At 31.0% G+C, this 23,608-nt stretch overlaps 2 protein-coding genes across 3 annotated transcripts; one reads left to right on the plus strand and one right to left on the minus strand.

Annotated features, from left to right (window-relative positions):
* The first annotated feature begins 908 nt into the window (after positions 1-908).
* On the plus strand, positions 909-9,775 carry LOC130891887 (peroxidasin). Of its 2 annotated transcripts, none has more exons than XM_057796962.1 (10): positions 909-1,001; positions 1,638-1,793; positions 2,576-2,953; positions 3,023-3,228; positions 6,428-6,692; positions 6,746-7,029; positions 7,081-7,278; positions 7,373-7,677; positions 7,925-8,145; positions 9,308-9,775. In XM_057796962.1, the coding sequence occupies exons 2-10, from the start codon at positions 1,657-1,659 to the stop codon at positions 9,705-9,707; spliced, it is 2,394 nt and encodes a 797-aa protein (XP_057652945.1). In that variant the 5' UTR covers positions 909-1,001; positions 1,638-1,656; the 3' UTR covers positions 9,708-9,775. The 2 variants fall into 2 exon arrangements, with proteins under 2 accessions (XP_057652945.1, XP_057652953.1); XM_057796970.1 differs by having other exon boundaries at positions 1,650-1,793.
* Positions 9,776-9,957: 182 nt separating this feature from the next.
* On the minus strand, positions 9,958-21,529 carry LOC130891854 (contactin). Its single transcript, XM_057796894.1, has 15 exons — positions 21,382-21,529; positions 20,817-21,229; positions 20,214-20,695; positions 19,581-20,107; positions 19,185-19,287; positions 16,989-17,170; positions 16,761-16,889; positions 16,547-16,708; positions 15,601-15,879; positions 13,511-13,683; positions 11,580-12,458; positions 11,294-11,462; positions 11,096-11,229; positions 10,691-10,874; positions 9,958-10,420 (listed from the first exon to the last, which is right to left on the minus strand). The coding sequence occupies exons 2-15, from the start codon at positions 21,225-21,227 to the stop codon at positions 10,320-10,322; spliced, it is 3,915 nt and encodes a 1,304-aa protein (XP_057652877.1). The 5' UTR covers positions 21,228-21,229; positions 21,382-21,529; the 3' UTR covers positions 9,958-10,319.
* Positions 21,530-23,608: the final 2,079 nt, after the last annotated feature.

Below are 23,608 nucleotides of genomic sequence, written 5' to 3' on the forward strand. Positions count from 1 at the left end.
TTCTATTTTAATCATTTCATAATTTTTTGTTTCAGCTTTTCATTTCACCGCAAAATTGACAGGAGTAGGCAGATTGAGGCCTTGGAATCAACCAAAAAAAAAGGGGTGATTCGTTGCGTGGAGTAGACATATCGAGACCACGGAATCATATCACTTATTACAAATGATAAACGAACAAACACCCTATAGCCACCCTTTTCTTGATAATGACTCCAAAGTGAGAGCCGAAACGTCGAGAATCATCACTTCTGACATTGTTGACACAGTCTGAATTAGTATAATGTCGTAGGCGGATCTGAGGTAATTAAGTCTTTCGCCGACTATATTAATACCTTTTTTTATATTCAATTTTTTTAGTTTCCTTCAACATATATTCCTGCAAAGTGATGAATAGTTTTGGTGAGATGACGTTACCTTTGTCGTATACTGTTTTATAAGTGCTATTCATTCTATAGACGGCCCCAGCTGTCAGCATTTTTTCTGGTTTACTATATCAAACGGCTTTTCATAGTCTACGAACACAAGAATGGGGGATTTGTTATATTCTACGCTTTTCTCTATGAGCGTTTTCATGACTTGCAAATGTACAATACCCTGATCTACACCCAGGTTGTTCTTGGATGCAAAGGTCCAATTTAGACTTTAACTTGTCAGTGACAATACGCATAAACAACTATATATATTTACCAATGGTCGGTGCCATTGGTAAATTGTTGTACTTTTTAATCTTCTCCCTAATACTAAAATTAAACATTAAACAGAGTGTTATTTCAATACTCTCTAATATGTAGTTGTTTCTAATAATTCCACAAGTATAGTATATTTTACACCAGATAAAATTACCCGGTAAAATAAAGCGTATAGGGTTTCATCATGGTTGATTGGCTTCTGTATATATTTCATTATTTATTTTCAAAGACTGTTGGTCGTAGTAGGTGTTTCCCAACTACCAGTGCCTTTATGAGAGTGTCAGAGTGACTTTTTCCGGATTTCATATTCTTGTGAGTACACAATGTATAAACTTTCTTCATAGTTATACAAAATTTCATCAACATAACATCTTGCCTAAGTCATAAAAACCGTGGAGGTCTAAAAGGAAGTGTATGCGTACACATTCAAAACAGAAGAGAGGCACTAAAAACATGTTTTTCGAGGAAAAAAATAGTAATATTAGATAAAAAATGCGAGAATTTCAATGCATTGCGATTGTTTATCATATATTCTTCACGTTTTGGGTCCAGAGCATATTTTTTTCCATTGAACTACAATTTTATTATTTAGTGGCTAGACTTGGTTTATACTCCAATGTCAATTTGTACTACTAGAAAATGATTGGGGTTTAATTGGAAAAAAATTTAATACTCCATAATGTCCTAATAAGTGTTTTTCATCTTCGAAAAAATTGTGAGATTTTTAAGCTTTTTTGTTTTTGCTTTTATCAAACTATCAAATATATATATATTTTTCTGTAAGGTCGATGAACTGTCCAGCAGAATCGATATTTCTACAGGGCGTACGATTTCAATAGCAACATTGTTTTTTTTTAGATAGAATAATTGCAATAGAAAAACTAATTAACAGTATCTTTTAGTTACAGTTGTATTATTCAGCTCAAAAAAGTAATTGTATATGTTAAGTTCATTTTCCAGGCTCATTATGAGTCAACCAACCGAACGTAGCAGACTTATAATTCCTGTAACGAATCCTTGTGAGTATTCGTTTAGTTCCAGCATTTCGAGAGAACGGAAAAGAAGAGTGAAACAATTTCAGTGTTGTCTATGTGCCTTATTTTTGTGAGTAATCATTATATCATTCATTAAAAAAAAACCAAAAACTTGAGCTTGTTAAAAAACTCATAGACAGTTCAGTTTAAAAAATGTTAACAAACAATCGGAGTCGATAACCTCAAAATTTGAAAGAAGGGAAATGTAAAGTACCTGTAAAGGAAAATCTGGACTCGAGCTATAACGCCCATGTGTAGAACTTTGTCCTTTTCTATTTTCTTCTTTCAAGAAATTAATGGCGCCCGCGTTTGCGTGCGGTATCTGTCTCTCCTGTCATGTGGTCTCGCGAATGTAAACAAAACAGATTAAACTTGAATTGAACATTGCCATTTGACTCTTCTCTTTTTGTAATTTCATTATTTATAACTAAGAATGTTACGTATTTTCTTCATAAAACTTTGACTATAACGTAGGTAACAACATATATGTCCCAATAGTCAATAACATTGTTCGATCATTTGAATAGACCGCTTTTTCACACGCTTCTCCTATTGAGGCCACCATCAATTTCTTAGTTCAAGGCCAACCAATCGCGTGTACGGACTCTGCTATACAAGAATTTTAGGAAGATCTGATTTGTGATGACCCCTATCCGTCCGACTAGGGACTTTAGATCCACTATTTTTCATAGCGAATTTTAACGGCTATCGTAAACTGAATAGTATGTTATTAAAATTAGATTAGAACTCAGAAATAAATTATTTAATTTATCTGATTAATTATATTAGTACAAGTTACACAAACAAATAATTATCATTCATAGAAACTACAAAATTCTTTTATATTTTTAGATCTATACTTTTGGTAACAATAATAATCACAGTGATATATAGCATAAACGCGAACAGAATCGCTAACTCTACAATTCCTGAAAATGACGGTAATATTACGGTAGAAACGTCAGTTATTTCTTTTATTTCTACGACTTTTCCATTAACGGACAAACAAAAGTCAAACAAAACATTGGAAGATATTGAATTATGGAATGAAGCGATAGAGGAAGGAAAGAGAAATTTACTTGAAAAAGATAAAATTGAAGAAGCTATTCCATCTCTAAATATTCAAAGTCCAAGTTATCGACATCAAAGAGTTACAGCTACCAGTAAACGTGGAAGAGAATTATCTAGAGTTGGATTCGTTGAAGAATTTGCTACAAAACACATATATAGGTAATTAATTAACTATCAATTTGTAACAGCTTTGACCACACATCAATATAACCGTTTTTATTTTCACAGAAACGTAGATAATACAACAATTGATAATATGTGTCAAAACCAAGGTATTCCGTCTGGTGAATATTGCGAAAATAAGACTATACAATGTAATATATTCCAAAAATATAGATCTTTCAATGGAACGTGTAATAATTTAAAAAAGCCATTGGATTACGGTACAGCTTATAGACCATTTAGAAGAATGTTACCGCCAAATTACGCAGATGGTCAGTAGATCGATGTTTTTAATAACTTGCTTCACATTGCAAATTATATATCACCTCCTGTACATTATTGATTTCTTTCTTATCAGACGCATTCTTTTCTAATTTGTACTTTATTATCTGATATTATACATAAAATAAATGTTTTTTAATGTCTATCGATTTTAAAAGATTTTGCATAAAATTTCCGTACAAGTGTAAAACTTGCTCGAAGCCTTATAATTTTGTGGCTGTCGCTTGAACCAAAAACACTATCAACGATCAAAGTGGGAAATTAACTCTGTGTGCGATAATAACCTTTGTGAGTACATACATTACCGGTCAAAAATTTTTGCCCACCCCATAATCAAAATAATACACTTTAAAAATTTCTCTCTCTCTTTCTCTCTTTTTGGACCAAGACAAGTTTTTGTGTAGTTCACATTCTAATTGTTTTCGTTCTCGATCTGCTTTGAGTACTTCTATAGTGAAAAGGATATTGAGAGAAGCTGGCCTTTTTTTAGACGTTAAAATAAAATTGAGTGGTTGCATTGAGCTGAAGAACATAAAAATTGAACGCATGAACAGTGGGAGAGAGTTAGTTTTATGAAGTGATAAGTCGAAGCTTGAGGTTTTTGGGTCTAAGAGAAGAGTGTTTTTGCACAGATCAAAGGAAGAATGGATGTTAGATCCATGTGTAATCCCGATTGTAAGACACTCTCGGTAATGGTCTGGGGATGTTTGGGAGTAACGTCGACTGGAGACCTGGTAAATATTGAAGGGATTTTTAAGAAAGAAGGCTACAAAAAATATTAGAAAATGTAGTACGTTTTATTTTTTATTTTATCTCCCGGCATGAAAACGATAATGCACTGGAAGTATAGATTTAGCCGTCACTGTTGCCCAACCGCAACCCGATTGAGTTGTGGGACAAATTGAAGAGGGAAGTCAGAAATGCCAAAATTGTGCACCGAAATAATAAAAGCAAAAGGCAGTAACATCGATTAATTTAAAATTTAAACATATAACAATTACAGACTATAGTTTCACTATTACTATATTCTTATCTTTATATAATCTTTAGAATATAAATATCAGAATCTAGCGTATTGCTTTTATTTGTTGTGTATCACGCAATGTATAGGGTGGGCAAAAACTTTTAACCGGTAGTTTATTTCTAATGCAGCATAAGTGTAATTTTAAGAAGTATAGTTCTTCTAATATCAATTGCAGATTATAAAAACCCTTGCCGACAATTTTGTTTGATCTACCATAGGCGTATGTACCTCATTTTATAAGTTTATTATTTTTATAAATACTTTTAAAAATATGTATATCTTATGCGAGAAAGTATTCATTAAAAGGCAATTGAATCAATATAAATTGGACGGCATTATACGCCGTTATTTAGACAGATGCACTTAATTGCAGTCCTACTTGGAAAAATCATTATTATACCTCGTTAACTTGCTACAACTAAATATCAAACGATAAAACGTGAATAAACGTGTAAAATCTATCTGCCTGTAAGGGCGTTTGGTTTGGTTTGAAGTTAGAGGGTACCAGACGTGAAATGAGCCCTTTTTGTTCCCCATTCGTTTTTTTTTCATTTCAAAGCAAAAACCATAACGGAAAAAAACCAAAAGAAAAAAAACATTGCAATTCAAAAGTATCTTTAAAAATAATCAGGGTAGTCAGAATCGTCAGAACTAGAGTCATCATTTGATTGAATTATGATGGGTTGTAAAGAGGGTGATAACATGTTCAGCACAGTTTTCCAAAGCTTTTGGCGGTCTGCTGATAGAATTTTCTTAACGGGTTCTACAACCTCTTTACTCAGTTCTGGTTCTCAGTACTACATTTTCGTAATTCTGATTTTACGTTTGCCCATATTAATCCCATAGTGTTAAATGTGCAATAGTAAGGTAGTCTGAGAAGATTATAACCCTACTAACCTATAAATTTTCTAACTTTATACCTTTAATAACAGTAAGCAATTCTTTGTTTGTTGGGCCATTTTTACGATCGCTGACAGAAATAGGAATATCAAATTTCACCATAAATGGTAAAATTTGAGCTTTGTTATTACTACCATTGGGTATCTTAAGGAGTTGCTGTCATATCTTGCTGCAGATATTAATAAAACGATAAGCAGGAAACCGTCTTTGCTTCCAGTATGTACTATTATAATGCGTTTCCCTTTAGATAATGGCCCATTCAAACAGCAATTTTTACTATTGTCGACCCAACCGAAATTTACTACATCGTGACTGTCAAACCATGATTTATCTAGATAAATTATGTGTCTATTAGAACTTCGGTAGTCTTTTATCTGACGCAAAGAATCTTGTCGCCATCGAATTATCCTTGACGATTCTAAATGTTTCTAAATTGGTATAATTGTATTCTGGATAATTTGTTACCCTGTTCTCCTTCTATAAACTATAAATTGTCCTACGAATAAAATCTTAAGTAGCCTTGTCAACTGATTTCAGTTTTTCTTAACATGTTTTTCGGTTCTGTGAATGATCCACAGCAACCCTTTTCATGACTACTCCATAAATAGAAAATTTATTTACTGTAGATAATTTAGAAATTCTTATCATGATTGCATTATCAGATTTCTGAGTATTATCCTTTTTAAATCATTTAAATATATTTAAAATAACTTCTTGTATTTGTATATCTAAATCTTTATTATTAAATTCATACCTGTCTTTATTCTTACCACACAATTTCATTGTCATCATTTGCCCACAGTCTGGAGAACACCACATATCTATTTATTTAAAGAAGTTTATGAAATGAATAAATCTTACCAAACGAAGCCACTGTTTATCGCAGACTGTCTCTGGCAGAAAGATTTCGAAGAAATTGTGTAAACATGCCTTCCGACAGCTTCGGCCAAACGATTTGATGTTTTCATTGGTAAAAAGTGGAGATGATGAGTCCACGTGGGCTGACGATTTGTTAGATGTTTTATACGGGAAGTAAAAATTATTTTTCATTTCAAAATTGTTCCTCGCATAAGTGTCTTCTGCAATTGATATTGGAAGAACTATTACAATTCCCTATAATTTTCAGTTATTGTTAATAACAATGTAACTTCCTTAAATAATCACACTTTTAGAGAACATGATGAAGAAATAATTTTACGAAAAAAATTACGTTACTCATATCTTATGAAGTTTTAATCATTATCAAATTGATAAATATATTGCAGCAATTAGCAAACCGAGAATATCTGAAACCGGAAAACCTTTACCATCGGCTAGGACAGTTAGTTTAGTTATACACCGACCTTATTACAGAGACGATCCCAAATTTACGGTTATGTTAGCAGTATGGGGTCAATTTTTGGATCACGACATAACTGCCACAGCTTTGAGTCAAAAAGTGGATGGAAGTACAATATCTTGTTGCGGTCAAAACAGTACAACTTCTCCAGAATGTTTTCCAGTGTATTTGGACGAAAATGATCCTTTCAGGTATATGATATAATCAATAATCTTAACAACAAGATTCTAAGTGTAAGTTTTAGAGAATACAATGTGAGTTGCATGGAGTTCGTTAGATCTGCTCCGGCTCCTACTTGTTGTCTCGGACCTCGAGAACAAATGAATCAAGTAACTTCTTATATCGATGGTTCTGTTGTATACAGTGTTGACGAAGATTTTGCGAAAAAGCTACGTACTCTGAAAAATGGGATGTTGAAAGTCTTGGTTACATCAGATGAGAGAACACTTCTACCAGTTTCTGATGATTTAAATGACGGATGTAATCGTGAAGAATACGAGAAGAATGGAAAATATTGTTTTTTAACAGGTCTGATATTGTTTGTTCCTCATTCTTGCAATAAAACAATTTCAAATGTAGGTGATGCTAGGGCGAATGAAAACTTACATCTAACTACTATGCATTTATTATGGGTCCGTCAACATAACTCGATTGCATCGAATTTATCTAAACTGAACTCACATTGGGATGACGAAAGGATTTTTCAGGAAACCAGAAGAATTATTGCAGCTCAGATACAGCATATTACTTATAACGAGTTTTTACCAATTTTATTGGGTTAGTAGTTTTAGAACTCCACAAGAATGGATCAAAATATTATTCTTTTATTTTACTAATTAAAAAAAACAATAAACTGTAATTTAATTTACAGGCAAGAGCTTAATGAAGAAATTCAATTTATACCCGAAGAAGAAAGAATATTTTAAAATGTATAATGACAGTTTAGATCCCAGTATAGCTAATAATTTTGCAACTGCTGCATTTAGGTTTGCACACTCCATCATTCCTGGTCTAATGAAACTTTTGGCTAATGATACATCTTCTCCTGATTATATTCAAATGCATAAAATGTTATTTAATCCTTTTGATTTGTACGAGCCGGGTGGTTTGGATAATACCTTGAGAGGTGCGATGAATACCAATATACAAGCTTCAGATTCCTATTTTACCAATGAGGTAAGTTATTTCCAAGTACTTTGCACCAAATTGTTATCTATATAAAATGAATACCTGAAATGATAATTATGGTACTAAATGCTCTATTTCAATAACCATTAGCAATTATTTGAAGATTTTTTTTGTATTAAATGCAAGCATATGTTGTTTATCATTATTTATTATCGGTGACATGTATATTATTGAAGGTAATAAATTTGGAAATGATGGAAATGAACAATTTTTCTCTTTTAAATGTGTGTTTTAGTTAAAATCTCACATGTTTGAAAGAACCGTTGAACAAACCAAACAACCAAAATTGTGTGGACTCGACCTTGTATCTTTAAATGTTCAAAGAGGTAGAGATCATGGATTACCTGGTTACACAAAATGGAGACAACATTGTGGTTTGAAAAAACCCTCGAATTTCAAAGATTTACAAGATGAAATGGATCCAGATTCTTTACATAATATGGAAATGATTTACAAGTAGGTTGAAAAATCACAAACAAAATTGATTCAATTGTTCATAAACATTTGATACATTTAAAAAAAATTATGATGATAGTATCTGGTAAAAGAAAAATCCACGATATCCACAAGAGATGTTCTCGCTTAATAATAATGGAGAGTTTACTTAAGTAAACTAAGTAAAATTTGTTCACCTCAGCATCTTTCGTATTTAAAACAAAATATATATCAATTTTTTATGAAAAAGTTATTTCGTAAACCATTGTTCAGTTTCTTCTCCTACTTTAATAATATTTGGCACTTATTTAAAATTTACAATTTACAAAATTGTTTACACCACACATAACCAAAATATCGTTTTCAGACTGAAGATGAAACTGTTTTACCTTCAATCTCTGAAGACGATAACTTGGTTATCGAAATGCGCGTCAGATAGTGTAATTGTGAGTGTTGGTGTAAACAGTGTGTTCAATATGAATATCACCAACGGTTCCAGAAATTCCAACTTGGCCGATTCATAAACTTGACTTTCCGTTTGCTGTCTATTGACTCTATTCATAAACTTAGCCGACGTTACTGCCGTTAACCAAAAATTGTATTCTTTTTGACATGTGTACTTAATGCTTTTTGTTTTTGTAATATTTTTGTTTGTTATCCAGTATTTATGGACGATATTATGGGAAATAACGAGGAGTTTTTTTTATTGGGAGCATTAGGAAAAATCACGTGACAAACGAAAATGGATGTGATTGTTTTTTCCTATTGCTACGAACGGCACCAACAGCAGACCGATCGACAAACGGCAACTATGCCGTTTCAATGTTTTTAATTTTGTAACAGCAAATATCAACGGCACAGGCAAACGGAAAGTCAAGTTTCCTTTATTCACATACAAAGATGTGTTACGATTATTTTTGTTATTGGGGGTTGGGAACAATAAATAACATTATATTTAAATCTATACACTTTATTAGAACTGGCGAATACAGAAGTAATAAAACGTGCTTTCTTATTTATTATTAACAACTTGACAACTAAAAGTTAGGTTAAGTATACTGATCTGAGCTCTCCTTATTTACAGAATTTGGCACAGAACTATATCTTAATTAGATGGTTCTTCTTACCTCCACCCTCCATACTAAATATAAGTTTCTAACTAAATTGTTTTTTTTTATTTAAGCAATATCGATGACGTAGATCTATACACTGGCGCACTTAGTGAAAAACCGATAAAAGGAAGCATTTTAGGACCAACTATAACGTGTTTGATCTTGGATCAGTTTTATAGATTAAAACATGGAGACCGGTTTTGGTACGAAAATCCTCATCCACCTCAAGGATTCGCAATGGATCAACTCAACGAATTACGTAAAACAACTTTGGCGAATATAATTTGCGACAACGCGGACAATTTAGAAATTATTCAAAGAAAAGTAATGCAAAGAGCTGGAAAAAACAATATGTATGTCAGTTGTAAGGACATCGAAAGAACAAACCTTGAATTATGGAAAGAAAATCTAACTCGCTTGGATTTTGTTACAGATGAAACTAAAATTATTGTTAAGAAATCTATAGGTTAAATTATTTTTTTTCTTCGAATGTTCGTATTAATGAATTCCAATAAATTTTGTTCTGTATATTATTCCAATAACTGAAGTTTTTATGGAAATATAAATTTTTTTGTTAAAATAGGTAATGCATCAGAAGGCCCATTTCACATCACAGTTTAAGTTTCCCAGATATTAGTACTTTTATATTTACTCACAATAAAAATTGTTTGGAAAATAGGATATTTCAAAGTAATAGCTGATAAAAATGAAAAAAAACTAATTGAAAAATATGAAGTTTATTCATTGTAAATATAAAATTATTCATTGTAAAATTAATAACATTATGAACACAAAGCAAAATCTCATTTTGTTCTACTCTTTTTTGATAAAGTTACAATACAGGTACTGGCTGTGCTACAGACTTTGCTTAGTGTTGAAATTATATAAAAACAATACATCTATTGGACGGAATCGATAGCACGATACAGTAAAAAATACAGAATGTATAAAAAAATATATAAAAAATCAGATCTGATACAATCGAGTACTGAATCAAATCGTTTTTGATTCGAGGTGCCTTCGTTTAATAACCCCTATATAACAATAAAAAATTGACAAAATTCATATAAAAATATAGTATTGTCACGACTGTTTATAAACGAACTGTACCGCTAATGTGATAGCAATGCTCAATAAACTAATTTGTATATCACTAGCTGCGCTGCGAAAATATTGTGGTTCCCCTGAAACATACAAATTATTAGACAAATTGTCCAATAGATATCTCTTAAAAAAACGCCAAAATAACAACTAATGTCCTAATACAACAACTAAAGTGCAATTGAGTGCTGTAAGTTATTACAAATATGTACTTTGAATAATGCTATGTTAATTAGACAGTTTCAGATAACAACTAACTATAAACTACATGTGTTACTAAAAAAGCAAAACTAGGTATTAAAAATAAACAATCCTCCACCAACAATAACAAAGTTTCTAAAGTCTTAACCCACCCATTTGGAACTGCTTTTCTGGTGAACTCATTCTCCCATCTCCACCATTTGAGTACGCTAGAACTCTTAACTTATAAACCTTTCCAGGAGAAAGATTGGTAACATAACCTTCTAAATTTCCTCCAAAAGGTATGATCGTATCATTTGCTGTGCTTAAATCTTGATCACTCTCCCAAACTCGAATCTAAAAACAAAGGTGAATACATTTATTTTAAGAATTATTCACAATTTTTACTAATTTATTATTTCAATAAATAATTGTAGAACTTCCGGAATATACTTCTAAAGCCAAAATTGATAAGTTGATCATCATAGTATAGTTTATTATATGACAATATGAAAGTGTAAAAACTAAGAAATTTAAAAATGTATCAAAGTATTAGATAATGGTATAAGTAGATCTACCTTGTAACCTTGCAACGGTTCTTCTTCCAATGAAGGTTGAACATAACGCCAAACAACTTTAACTGTGGAAGGATTAATACCATAGACCATAACAGAAGAAGGAGGCTTTTGAGGGGCCTTTCTATAAGTACGTTCTGAAAATAAATAAAAAAATTGTAAAGAACCTCGCAGGTAGATTGAAATTACTGAATTTCTTACCAATGAAACGTTCACTTTCAGGTCCTTCTCCAGCTGAATTATAAACCATGGCTTTAACAAAATAATACGTATCTGGTTGAAGACCAACGATAAGAGCCCATGGTCTTGTTTTTCTGGACAAGTAGTAGACAGCATCTTGTTCATTGGAACCTTTTTTCCAATACTTTATCTACATCAAAGCAAAGTATTACTATTACATGCTGAATATATTTGGATTATTATTATATTTTATCAAATTTACAAAAATATTTAAGGAAAGCTTGTGAAAATTTTCTAAATTACTTACTCTATGGCCAATAAGTTTTCCTCTGATACTTTCTCTACTTTGATCAACTGGTACCCAACTGACATTAAGAGCAGTCGAGTTGAAGGATTTAGCCACAACCAATTGAGGAGCAACTTGTGGCATGTCTTCGGCAGAATAAATAACTACTTCATGACTAATTGGTCCTGCACCTTCACTATTAAATGCCTGTACTTTGACTACATATTCGGTATAGTAATATTGAGAGTCAATGTAAACAACAGCTTCTCCAACATTACCATATTCTTCTAACTTCTGGCTCTTAAACTCAACTTCACCATCTTTTCTTTTCCAGAATATTTTATAATGAATTCCAGGTGCATTCTGTTCATCTGCTTTAAGAGGATCCCATCTTATTGTGAGATCACCAATTTTTCCACCACCTCCACCTATATTACGAGGTGCAATGTATGGTCTATCTGGTGGACTAGGGTATTTGGGACTAGGCTGAGATGGAGCTCCCATTCCTAAATTATTCCATGCTGCTACTCTAAATTCATGTACAGCCCAAGGTATTAAATTATTGTCGATAACAGCTTCCTTTCTTCTTGTGTATCTATCTATTTCAGAAGCTCTTACACCATGAGTTATGTTTACCCAAGTTTGATTCCAATTGGTTCTACTGCTGATAGTGTAACTATGAATTGGAGAACCGTGACTAGCACCATCTGTCCACTGTAAAGTAACTGATGTTTTCTTGATGTCCAATACTTTAACACCACCTGGAGGCCCAGGCGGGCCTTCTACAATTACCAAAGCTCTTGAAAATATTCGACCCACTGCAGATTTTACGACACATTCATAATCGCCGGTATCAGAGAAAGTTGAGTTTATTATTCTTAAATAACCTCCATCAATTTTCTAAAAGAGATATGAAGTTGAATATTTATAAAATGTAATAAAAAAAATAGAACAGAGGGAACAATTACATATTGGTTAGCAATTTAAAAGTACTATTTAACTCACTAGATGTAAAAATAGTATGGGAAAGTGTGAGGGAAATAAGAATCCCCTGAAAAAACATTGAAAAAGATAAGCTATAAAATAATGGCCTTCATTGGCTAGATAAACCTACAACCAATAAAAATAGATTGATATATGCAGACAATAAGGTAATAGTATTAGATACTTTTAAGAAAATAGAAGAAGTAGATATTGATAAATACAAGACCTGAGAAAAGAAATAAATAAAAATATGTAAAAAGAAAGTAATAAATAAAAAAGGAAACATGAGAAAGATTTAATGAAAGGACAAAGAATAAAGTTATCCCATTTGAATATCTGGAAGTGGGTCATTTTAATAGAAGATGGAAAAATAGATATAGAGATAGCAAACATTGTAATAAAATCCAATCAAATATACTATAAGAAATGAGGTAATCATAGAAAAGCTGGAATAGGAGCCAATAAGAAGCAAGATAGTTAAAAGATGAACTGGTACAGACACACAAATGAGAAAATAAACTGAAGAAAACATAAGGACAGAAGGGTAACCAGGAAAACTTGGGTAAAGAAGCACAGAAGAGAAGAAACAATATAATAAATGATTGAAGTGGTAATGGACTGTAAAGAGTGGAAAATGGATAAAAGGAGAGTGAATACTAAAGCCCCAATACTCTGACTATAATTTCGAATGGGTTGCAGGTTGAGGACCCAAAATAAAGCTGAGAAAGAGTGTTTTAAAATGCCAACGTTTCGATCTTTTATGTGTTCTTTATCAATGCTAAAAAAATACGTTAGACTAGAACTCAACCATTTATTTTTAGCCTTGATAAAGATCAAAACGTTGGCATTTTAAAAAACTCTTGGGACAGTTTTATTTTGAGTCCTCAACCTGTAACACCATTCGAAATTATATACTAGGAAGGATAATAATATCAACAATAACATGAACTGTAATAATTTTTACTTACTATACGGTTGTAGGAGTTTCTGACATCAATATCACGTATTATCATACCATTATGTTTCCATATGTAGGCAATATCTAACATTTCATCAGTAACAGCATAACAACGCAAGTCAATATTTCTACCGACAGATGTTACTATGGTTTCCCTCAAAGGCTCAACAAGGCGGGGACCTCCTAGAATTTATATAATCTTTTCATATTTACTTATAATGGTGCAAAAAAATGCTGAAAAAAAAATCAATTGCGGTGCTTCCACTCACGACTATAATATCGTGACAAGCAACGAATCGACTGTATGAGTCTTTCAAGACGAGCAAAATCTAACAAAAATTTTTCGCATATGAAGCAAATGGTCGCCTCTTTCTTCTGAATAACTGGACATATCACCACCGTTGCATTAATGATGTAGAATGGTCTATTCTGATTGGTACACCAACATTTATTTACCAGAAGTGTTCAAAAAAATCAAGGAAACCTATCGCAGAAGACGAATCGTTTCCACAAAGTCTTATTACCGCAGATCAAAAATACATTGCAAAGTCAACGCATTTCTACACCTGAAGAAGCGGTTGATGCGTTCAAATCACGTTATGGAGGTACCTCAATCGAAATTGAAAAATGCTTTAACAATTGGTTCAATGGCATGCAAAAGTGTATTAATTTCAATGGAGAATAAAGCCATATCCAATTATAAGTATTAGTTTTTATTTGTCTATCTCAAAACTTAAGTAGCAACCCTCATATCTTATAGCATACAAATTATTCAGTCCAACATTGATAAAATATTAGTTCAATTTATCGCAAGTTTTGATTATATTGAAATAAAAATTTTATTGGGTTCAAAACATAAAAATGTGAAAAAGACTTCAATAATGATTTATAAGAAACTAGTGACATGGTTTAACTCACAACTAGTGACTTTTCTGTGTATATGTATATATAACTCATTCTTCAATTTCTTATTTCTTCGATCTTTTGATATGTTTATGCTTCTAAATGTTCTTGATTTTTGGTCTCTTTTTATATAAAATTAGTTTCTTTTATAATTTTTTTAAGATAGATGAAAATAAGACGTTTCTACTTCTTTTAGTTTTTATAAAATTATGATATTGACATTAACAATTTACGTATTTATATTAATCAATAGATCACCTACATCATGATTATCAAAATAAGAATAAAAACAAAATAGAAATTTGTTTTAACAAGAAAGATTAATTTTTCCTTAGTTTTTCATCTCAAAAATATGTAGCAGTTATCAATTAAATTATTTGTAGTTGTATTAGAATTTACAAAATAGAGCTATAAATATTACTTAAACTATTTAGATCTTTCTTATTATTCATAGCATTATCGTTCTTATAAATGTGAACCATTCATAAAAATTCTCTTTTTCATGTATTAGATTCCTTTCCAAGGTTTTTGAATCTTTATAATTGAATTTATGTTTTTTTTTTTGATATTTCGTTGTTTGTTAATGCAGTTTTATTTTTTTTTATCATACTGATGGCCTATTAGTCTATTTTCTTAATACTGAGATATCTGCCCTATGTAGACAGCATCACAATTAGTACAAGATACTTGTTGGGAAAGTCCTTGTAAATATGGTAAGGAGAAATGTTTTATGTTCTGATGTTTCGTTTCGGTTTTGCTTTTTAGGTGATTGTAGTATCTGTTTATTCTTTTTTTTTTTTTGAATATGTTGTTTATCATTTTTTTCAGGTAATTATTTTCTTTTAATGCAGTTTTTGCTTTTTGAATAGCAGTTGTAGATGATCTGTTGATTAATATAAATACGAAAATTGTGAGTGTCAATATCATACTTTGATAGAAGTTGAAACATCAAATTTTCATCTGACTTTAAGAAAAATAAAAAAGAAACTAATTTTAAATCAAAAGAGACCTAAAATCAAGAACACTTAGAAGCATATAACTCATAATATATTCTATGAATTCATCTCTGTCAATAAATTGTACAAGTTTGTTGGATAACCTTCAAACAGTAACTAGCATATTGTTTTGTCTTTTTTAGCAGACCTTGATAGGAAATATTTGCATGTATCACTAAATCACATGAAAATGACAACTTACGCATTACAATGAGTCGTCCTCTAGATTCGTCTATTCCCAATTCATTAGAAGCAGTACAAATATAAATTCCTTCATCGTCTCTAGATACTGGACTTATATACAAATTACCATTCTCAAAAATTCTTCTATGTCCACCAGAACCTATCACATTTCCATCTTTTTTCCAAATAAATTTTGGCCTTGGCGCCGCTTCAGGATTACACTTTATTGTTACATTACCACCTTCAGCAGCATATGATTCAAATTCTAAGGGATTCTTCTTAAATGATGGTTTAAAAACTAAAATTAAAAAAATTGTTCTTGACTGTAAATTTTCTATACAGTAAAACATCGTAAATCCGGAATCGCTGGGAAAGGATTGGTTCCGGATTTTAGATTTTTTTGTATTTTAGATCATACGAACATTTCAATGCATTTATTGTTGCGCCATCTATGGCGCTAACAGAAATCATATCGCATTACATAATAATGTGAACAGAGAGACAGGTATGCATAAAATATAAATAAAAAGAATAAAAAGATTAAATACTTTATAAACAGCAGTTAAAATGACATTAAAGTAATAGTTAAAAACAAAAAAAAATAACAAAAAAATTATAACTGGAAAGGGAAAAAAATCTGATTCTTAATAATATCGTTATGTGTGGTGTCGCCATCTAGTGTCAAATACAGAAGCTAGCTAAAAATTACGATACGAACGAATCAATCCAGATTTCAGATATTCCGCGTTTTAGAAGTCCGGATTTACGATGTTCAACTTGTATATGTATTTAATAATAAAGCTTATTTACACATAATAGGATTAAAAAATGTTGATTGATGGAATTAAAAATAAAATTAATGAAAATAGATGATTTCAAAGTTGTTGTAAGAAAATTACAAATATCTTATTTCTTTCATAAATTTTGTAATATTTGAGTTCACTTGAAACTATCATCATGCTTACCTAACACTCTCAATTGTGCAGATGAATACGAAGTTTTCAAAGTATTGGATGCCCTGCATTGATACATTCCAGGATCTCTTTCTTGATCCAAATAAGATATTGTTAAAACATTATCTTGAATTTTAATTCGCCCCCTATCTTCTATATCTAAGTATCCTTGAACTGAAATAAAATATATAATACTTAAAGGTGAAAAATTATTGAAAATATTTACCTAGTTGCCGTCCATTTTTCCACCAAGTGTAATTTACATCTGGAATACCGAATGCTTCGCATGTCCACACCAACTCACTTTTACTATCCATGTGTCTGTCCTTTAAGGGTATAGTAAATGTAGGTTCAGCTGAAAATATAATATATATATATATATATATATATATATATATATATATATAAAACTAAATTTCTATTCTAATTGTGAAACTGAGGTGATTTTATTTACCTTGAATGTTTAAAAATACACTATTTTCAATACTAGCTCTATCATTATAGGCACGGCAAATATATTCTCCTTCATCTTCTACTTGAACTTTTGGTATATTAAGAACTCTATTAAAACTTGTTAAATAGGCACTTCTAGGTAAACTACCCCCTTTCCTTGTCCAGTTGTAACTTGGGACTGGACTAGAAGAAAAATGAAATTGTTTCTAGAAATCTAGTCCACTGGGAATAATTATAATCAAAGCTATAGGTCGAAGATATAATTTCAATACTGTAAGACCCTGCTTTTATTTCAACCCGGGATTTCCCGAAATTGTGCGCAGCGCTAGGTTTCCAAATAACATATCTGAAACCATGTATGTAGTTGTATTGGTTAGGTAGGTGCGGTGCTGTATGGATGTATTTTTTACATTTGATTAACATTTGAAACATTTATTGACATTATTGTAAGTGTATAAATTTTTATAATACTATAATGATTAATAAAGTGACAAATATCATGATCTATAGTTTTTATCATAGGTGATAATTAAAAACAGGAAAAGAAAGAAACTAAAAAAAGCAGTTCACTGAAAACTAAAATGCAAGTGAATAAAATATTAGATTCTAGTCAACGTCATTCTAAAATTAGTGCTGCACTGAATTTGGCAACTTCAACAATAAGGACAAAGAAAAAATACTGTAGTCGGCAACTGTAACTAATAACATTAAAGAGGAAATGGAAAAATGTCTGTTCATGTGGATCGATGATGAAATTTAACGCAATATGCCATTAAGCTAACCTAACATAATAGAAAAAGCTAGAAGAATTTTTAATTACATTCAGGCTGAGGTAAGTGACATAAGTGAAACTTTCGTTGCTAGCCGAGGATGGTTTAGTAAATTTAAATATCAAAATAATCTTCACAACATAAAGATTACTGTAGAAGCAGCAAGTGGAGATAGAAAAGCGGCAGCCGAATTCGCTACGACATTAAAAACCATAATTGAATAAGAAAACTATACTCCAAGAATCAATTTTTAATGTTGTTTTTGAAAATAATACCAAAACAAACATTTCTATCTAACAAAGAGAAACAAGCATCAGGATTTAAAGCTAAACACATCTACTGGTAGGTAATGCAAATGGAGATTTCAAATTAAAACCACTACTGGTTTACCACTCCAAAAACCCAATAGCGATCTCAATCAACTTTACCTGTAATTTGGGAGTCTAATAAAAAATCATAGATAACTATGGACATTTTCAAGGATTGGTTCAATGAACATTTCTGCCTATCTGTTAAACGTGAAATTAGAAAATTTGAACAAAAAGCATTACTATTAATTGATAATGCTCCAAGCCATGCAACACATTTATCGGACTTAACAACATGCATTCCAGTCAAAGTGGTTTTCCTGCCGCCTAACACAACTGTCTTAACCCAACCAATGGACTAAAGCGTTATATCCAATTTTAAAGCTTATTACATGCGGCGAATTATAAGCAAATGTTGAAAAAACAGACTCAGAAGAAAAGCGTATGGAAGAACATTTGGCCAGATTTAAGTAAGAGCAAAGATATTGGACACTATGTTGGTATGGATGAAATAGTGGAATTAGTGAACCAAACCTGTTTAGATCAGGTAAATGTGGAAGACGTCGAAGAAATAGTTCAAGAAACAGCAGCTAGTTTTTCTAATGATGAGCACAATGAATTAACTTATATTGATAGTAGTGATTGTGAAGAAGAGCAAAAAGAACTTTCAATGGTGTTTGACCACTATAACTGAAATTATGGACCAATTTGTTGAAAATGATTGATCTAAATTTTGAAAGGAGTTCAAAAGCAAGACAGTGTTACAGATGCTTTATCCACTTATCAACAACTTCTAACAGAAAATTGGAAACACAGAATAGACTGAATGATCTGACTGACTTTTCTGAATTTTCTTTGTTTTTATAAGAATATTCATTTAAATTATATTTATTTTTGTGAAAAATAAATATTTGGTTTTATTTTTATTAATAGAAACATTATTAAATTAAGTACCTAACCAATTTTCTATCCATCTTCTCCTAACCCCATTAATAACATGTTAAGATAGCCTCGTTAACTCTGTTTCACATTATACTTTACTTTGATGGAATGTGCCCCCTTGTCAAGCAGGGTCTTACTGTATATGATATAATACAAAATTGTGAATATTCAACTTACTATCCAAAAGCGACACATTCCAGCCGTACATCTTTTCCTGCAGTGGGTGCTTCTGGAAAAGCTTTGGGGAAGTTGTTCGGGAATTTCAACTGTTGATAATTAGCTAAAATTAAAAAACAAATTGAGTATGGCAATTTTAAATCACAATAAAGATTAAAGTCAATGAGGCTACTATTTGTATGATCACCAGCTGGCACTCCTTCAACTGAGGTATTGAAGTATAGCTATCAAAGTTTGTTATTCTGTGTGATAAAACAGAGTTTAAATATGAATCATTTCCTATGACAAACTCTAAGAATTATATTAAAGCTACCAAACAATGATATTTGAAATTTCAAGGCCTCTAATGACATTGTAGGTATTTATTTTTATTATGAGATCTATTAAAATACTTACAGTGTGGATTAACTCTTAACGGGAAAAATGGACCATTTCTTCCAGAATCCGAAAACTCCGAATTAACACTACAACTATAATTAGCTCTATCAATCGTTTCTAAAGCAGAAAAATATAAGGCACCGTCATTAGATGAGAATACTCTCCTGTCCTCTTCTACAAAATTTGGAAAGTAATCACGAGACCAAGAGTATCTTACTGATGGAAAGTGATTGGGAGGGTCACAATATATTGATTTTCCCCAATTTTGGTCACCAGATTCTGGAGAACGTTTCAGTACAAATTCAAGAATAAAACCAAAGTTTAACTGAACACTTTCAGATATTATTGTTCCAAATTTATTTGTTGCTTTGCAGTGATAAGTTGCATGGTCTTTTTGTTGTGGGTTGTGTATTATTAGGGTACCCCCACTGATGGTATAACGAATGTCTAATAAAGGATCTATTTTATGAGCAACAAGCCTGTCATTTTCATAATCCTCACGATACCATTCGTATGTTGGAGTAGGATATCCCCCAGCTAAACAACTGGAATATTAAATAGTTAGGGAATTAAAATTGAGAATAAAATAATACATATTTATATATAAAAAATTATTTGTCACATGAGTTTTTTCAAATAAATATAGCTTACCTAATGCTAACATCATTGTAAAGATTTTTTCTAGAAATGTCAAAAGTAGCATCTACAGGTTGCTGAATGAAATAAGGCCCAATTGGTATTTTTTCAGGATCAGTTACATCAACTCCATACATAAAATTTCTGTCCTCTACCACTAGCCTTTGTAAGATTCCAATTTGTGCTTCACAAATAAATAATAAAGGCTCATCTCCTACAACTGGCTCAAATACCCAACGTAAATGATTTCTTGAAAAATTATAAGCCAAATAATCTTTCCCATAAGAAAATTCAGCATCTGATTTTGCTTTTTCTATATTAGCTAATTGAGAACCATCAATATTTGTATATGTATTTGGAGAGCTTTGGTGGGCGCCAATGTACCAAATGTACCTATGTTGAGAATCAATTGTATTCAGCTGGTTTGTGAGAAATCCATGTTTTTCAGGGCTGTTTAGGGATACTAAATCGGAGCCACTCCCATCTGGACTGTATGTCTAAAACAGTTTGAATCTATGGTAAGTGATTTTTTTTCAAAATACTAAATTATTCAATAAGCAATTGCCTGTATAATTAGTATAAATTACAATATAAATAAATATGTATATGTTCAGATACCTGACAAATTTTTCTCGCTTCTTTGTAAGCTTTTCTTGGGGATTTAACAAATTTATAACAGGAATTCTGAAAGCGTAACCAGTTCTCCGGGCACTGTAATTCGTCTGGATTTCCATAACCATAATTTCCCCCATACCCATAAGTTGGATAATTTGTATTGGGATAATTAACATCTCTATTATAGTTTGTATTTTGATTATAAGTAGAGCCTGGACTATAGTTAGTTCCTTGATTCAAGTCAGGATAATTAAATCCGGGATTGTAATTTGGATTAGCATTATTTGTGTTATACAATTGATTTTCATTATTTGCATTGGAATTTTCATTCAAATTATTTGTAATATATGGATCTTTTTGTGCTAGATTTATTCCTAGGAGTGAGGTAAGCCAAAATACTATGTACAGCCTCATTTCTGAAAAAAAATAAATTAGAAACATTTTTGAACAATTAGTAATGAAGGGAGTGGCATGTATTTAAGGTTTTCACTTAATAAAGTATTCATTTCCCGCGATATTTTAAATAATAAACAGCAGATAATTTAAATTTTATAATCTTATCACTTACCTGAATATCAATAAAGATAATAATAAAAACGTATTCTTTATTTATTTAGGCGTCATATAATAACCATTTTTCACCAGCTAGAATTTAAGGTTGATAACAAACAACTGTCTATTCATATGACATTAGTCACCACAGGACACTGACAACTGACATTAACATAATTTCAGAAGAGCCAATATGAGTATATAAATTATGAAATAAAGAACAATTCACTATTTCTAAATTTATTTTAGGAATCCGTACGAAACAGTTTTTACCAGTTCTAGATAAATAAATACATGATATTAGACATTTACAAAACTGAAGTTTTTTTCTCTATTATTTTATAAATTTATCGATACAAATAATATACAGCAATCTTCAACTTCTGATTGATAGATGGCACTCAGATAATTATACTGAAATAACCTTGAAATTTTACTTTAATGATTGATAACATGTTTCATAAACAAAGTAGAATAGTTGATTAAATGTTATTCCCTTCGAATTAGATATGATCTATAAAATAATTATTGAAGATAGTAGTATGAATATGGTTTATATTTTCGATCTATAACAGGGTTGATTATTAAACTATTTATTATATGATAATATTAAAAATAATCAGGAGTATTTAATTTAATTATGTATACCGTTGTACCAAAAAAAATAGTTTATTTACGACAAAGTGATAATCTCACCTTTAACCTATATGGTTATAAAAAAAAATTTCAAAATACTGGAAATTTGAAATATCGACTTCTTCAGTTTTTATATTCACTTAAATCTGGTATTTCTGTAATTTTAGTCTCAAATGTTTCAAAGACATAAAGTAAATTTATGAAATAGTTGAATTATTAATTTATATATGTCGGCGAAAGAGCATGCCATTAGGATGAGTTTGACCCACCTTGAGTAGGTACTATTACACCAATTAGAAATATCGTGTTCTCTCTGCTTGCGAGGCCATAAATAGAAGTGAAACAATCCCTTGTATACTCGTATACTGCCACCAAGTAAAATTTATATTCATTTATAACTACTGCTAATCAATTTCCGCTAAGCACGCCCTAAAAGCAGAAATGCTTTTAGTGCTCTAAAGTGCTTGTCTTTTGCTGTTGTGGAATAGTTAGAAAATGCCTTTTATATAGTAAATAGTAATAGCACTATTTTGTGCTTGATGCGTCAGTCGTTCGGTTACAACAAATTGATTTATCCTCTGGGCATAACTTATACAGTAATGTCATGGGTCGTGAATTTATATGGAGCGTAGCTTCTTTACGAAATACTATTCTTTATATAAGCTTAAATTTACCGTATGCAAGTCTTCCACTGTAAAGTTTCCTACAGGAAGAGTAATTCAACATCAACTAAGCTCATGTGTAGTTCTTTGTTATTACAAATATATTATAACATGCTCGAACCGAGTTTATGTTAACGGAACTGGATTTTTCTAAAGATATATACACAATATTTTTAATTCGTGAAAAATGCAATGTTATATCATAATCAAGGTTCGAATTTATAAGCAAAAAAATTACTTGAAATATGCGCATATATATGCTCAAATTTATATCTACATAATATTTATATCCATTTCGAAAGATTCATATGTTATTATTAGGTACTTTTAAACACAATTTCGCCAACTACATATCTTTCTGTATTGTCGACTCTGACTTTAGTATGTTTTAATTCGTAGATAGAAAAATTATGTTCCATGTCGACCGACGTAATTTGTGTATATTTTGAAGATGACAATAACACAGATTCAATATACAGGGTGTTTCAAAAAAGGTGATCCCGTCTCTAGGATAGATAGATAACTGAAAAATATTTGTAGTTTGCTCAGTAACGCAATCCTTATTCAAGATAAAGGGCGTTGAGGAAATTATACACATTTTTTACTATTTTGGCGCAACTACCGGCAACATTGTATTGAAATTTTATACGAATATATTTTGGAAGCCGATACATCCAATGAATTTGTTTTTATGTCGAACTCTCATAGAGTGCACTAGTTACACGGTTCATACCAAGTAGTATTGAACAAAACTTTTTCAATATTAGATTTATTGAACAAAATTTCAGGTGTACTTAAACATCATTTCTTTTTACACCAAAAAGGTACTCTGATAAAACTCGATGTACCGTTTTCGGCATATTTTGATTTGAAAATATGAAGTAATAACCGATGCTGGTATCAAGTAATGATAAATGTATTAAATAAAAAAAAATTAAAAAAAAG

This window comes from Diorhabda carinulata, chromosome 1 (assembly GCF_026250575.1).
Source record: "Diorhabda carinulata isolate Delta chromosome 1, icDioCari1.1, whole genome shotgun sequence".
Classification (NCBI taxonomy): domain Eukaryota; kingdom Metazoa; phylum Arthropoda; class Insecta; order Coleoptera; family Chrysomelidae; genus Diorhabda; species Diorhabda carinulata.

Bases quoted from the DNA above. Each gene is read 5' to 3' on its own strand.
- LOC130891887 (XM_057796962.1), top strand. From the start codon at position 1,657: ATGAGTCAACCAACCGAACGTAGCAGACTTATAATTCCTGTAACGAAT. The intron at 2,954-3,022 runs GTAATTAATTAA...TTATTTTCACAG, and splicing joins GCTACAAAACACATATATAG to AAACGTAGATAATACAACAA. The intron at 7,030-7,080 runs GTCTGATATTGT...TTTCAAATGTAG, and splicing joins AAAATATTGTTTTTTAACAG to GTGATGCTAGGGCGAATGAA.
- LOC130891854 (XM_057796894.1), bottom strand. From the start codon at position 21,227: ATGAGGCTGTACATAGTATTTTGGCTTACCTCACTCCTAGGAATAAAT. The intron at 11,463-11,579 runs GTAAGTAATTTA...GCTTTGATGTAG, and splicing joins GAAAACTTATTGGCCATAGA to ATAAAGTATTGGAAAAAAGG. The intron at 10,421-10,690 runs GTGGGTTAAGAC...TGTATGTTTCAG, and splicing joins AGAAAAGCAGTTCCAAATGG to GGGAACCACAATATTTTCGC.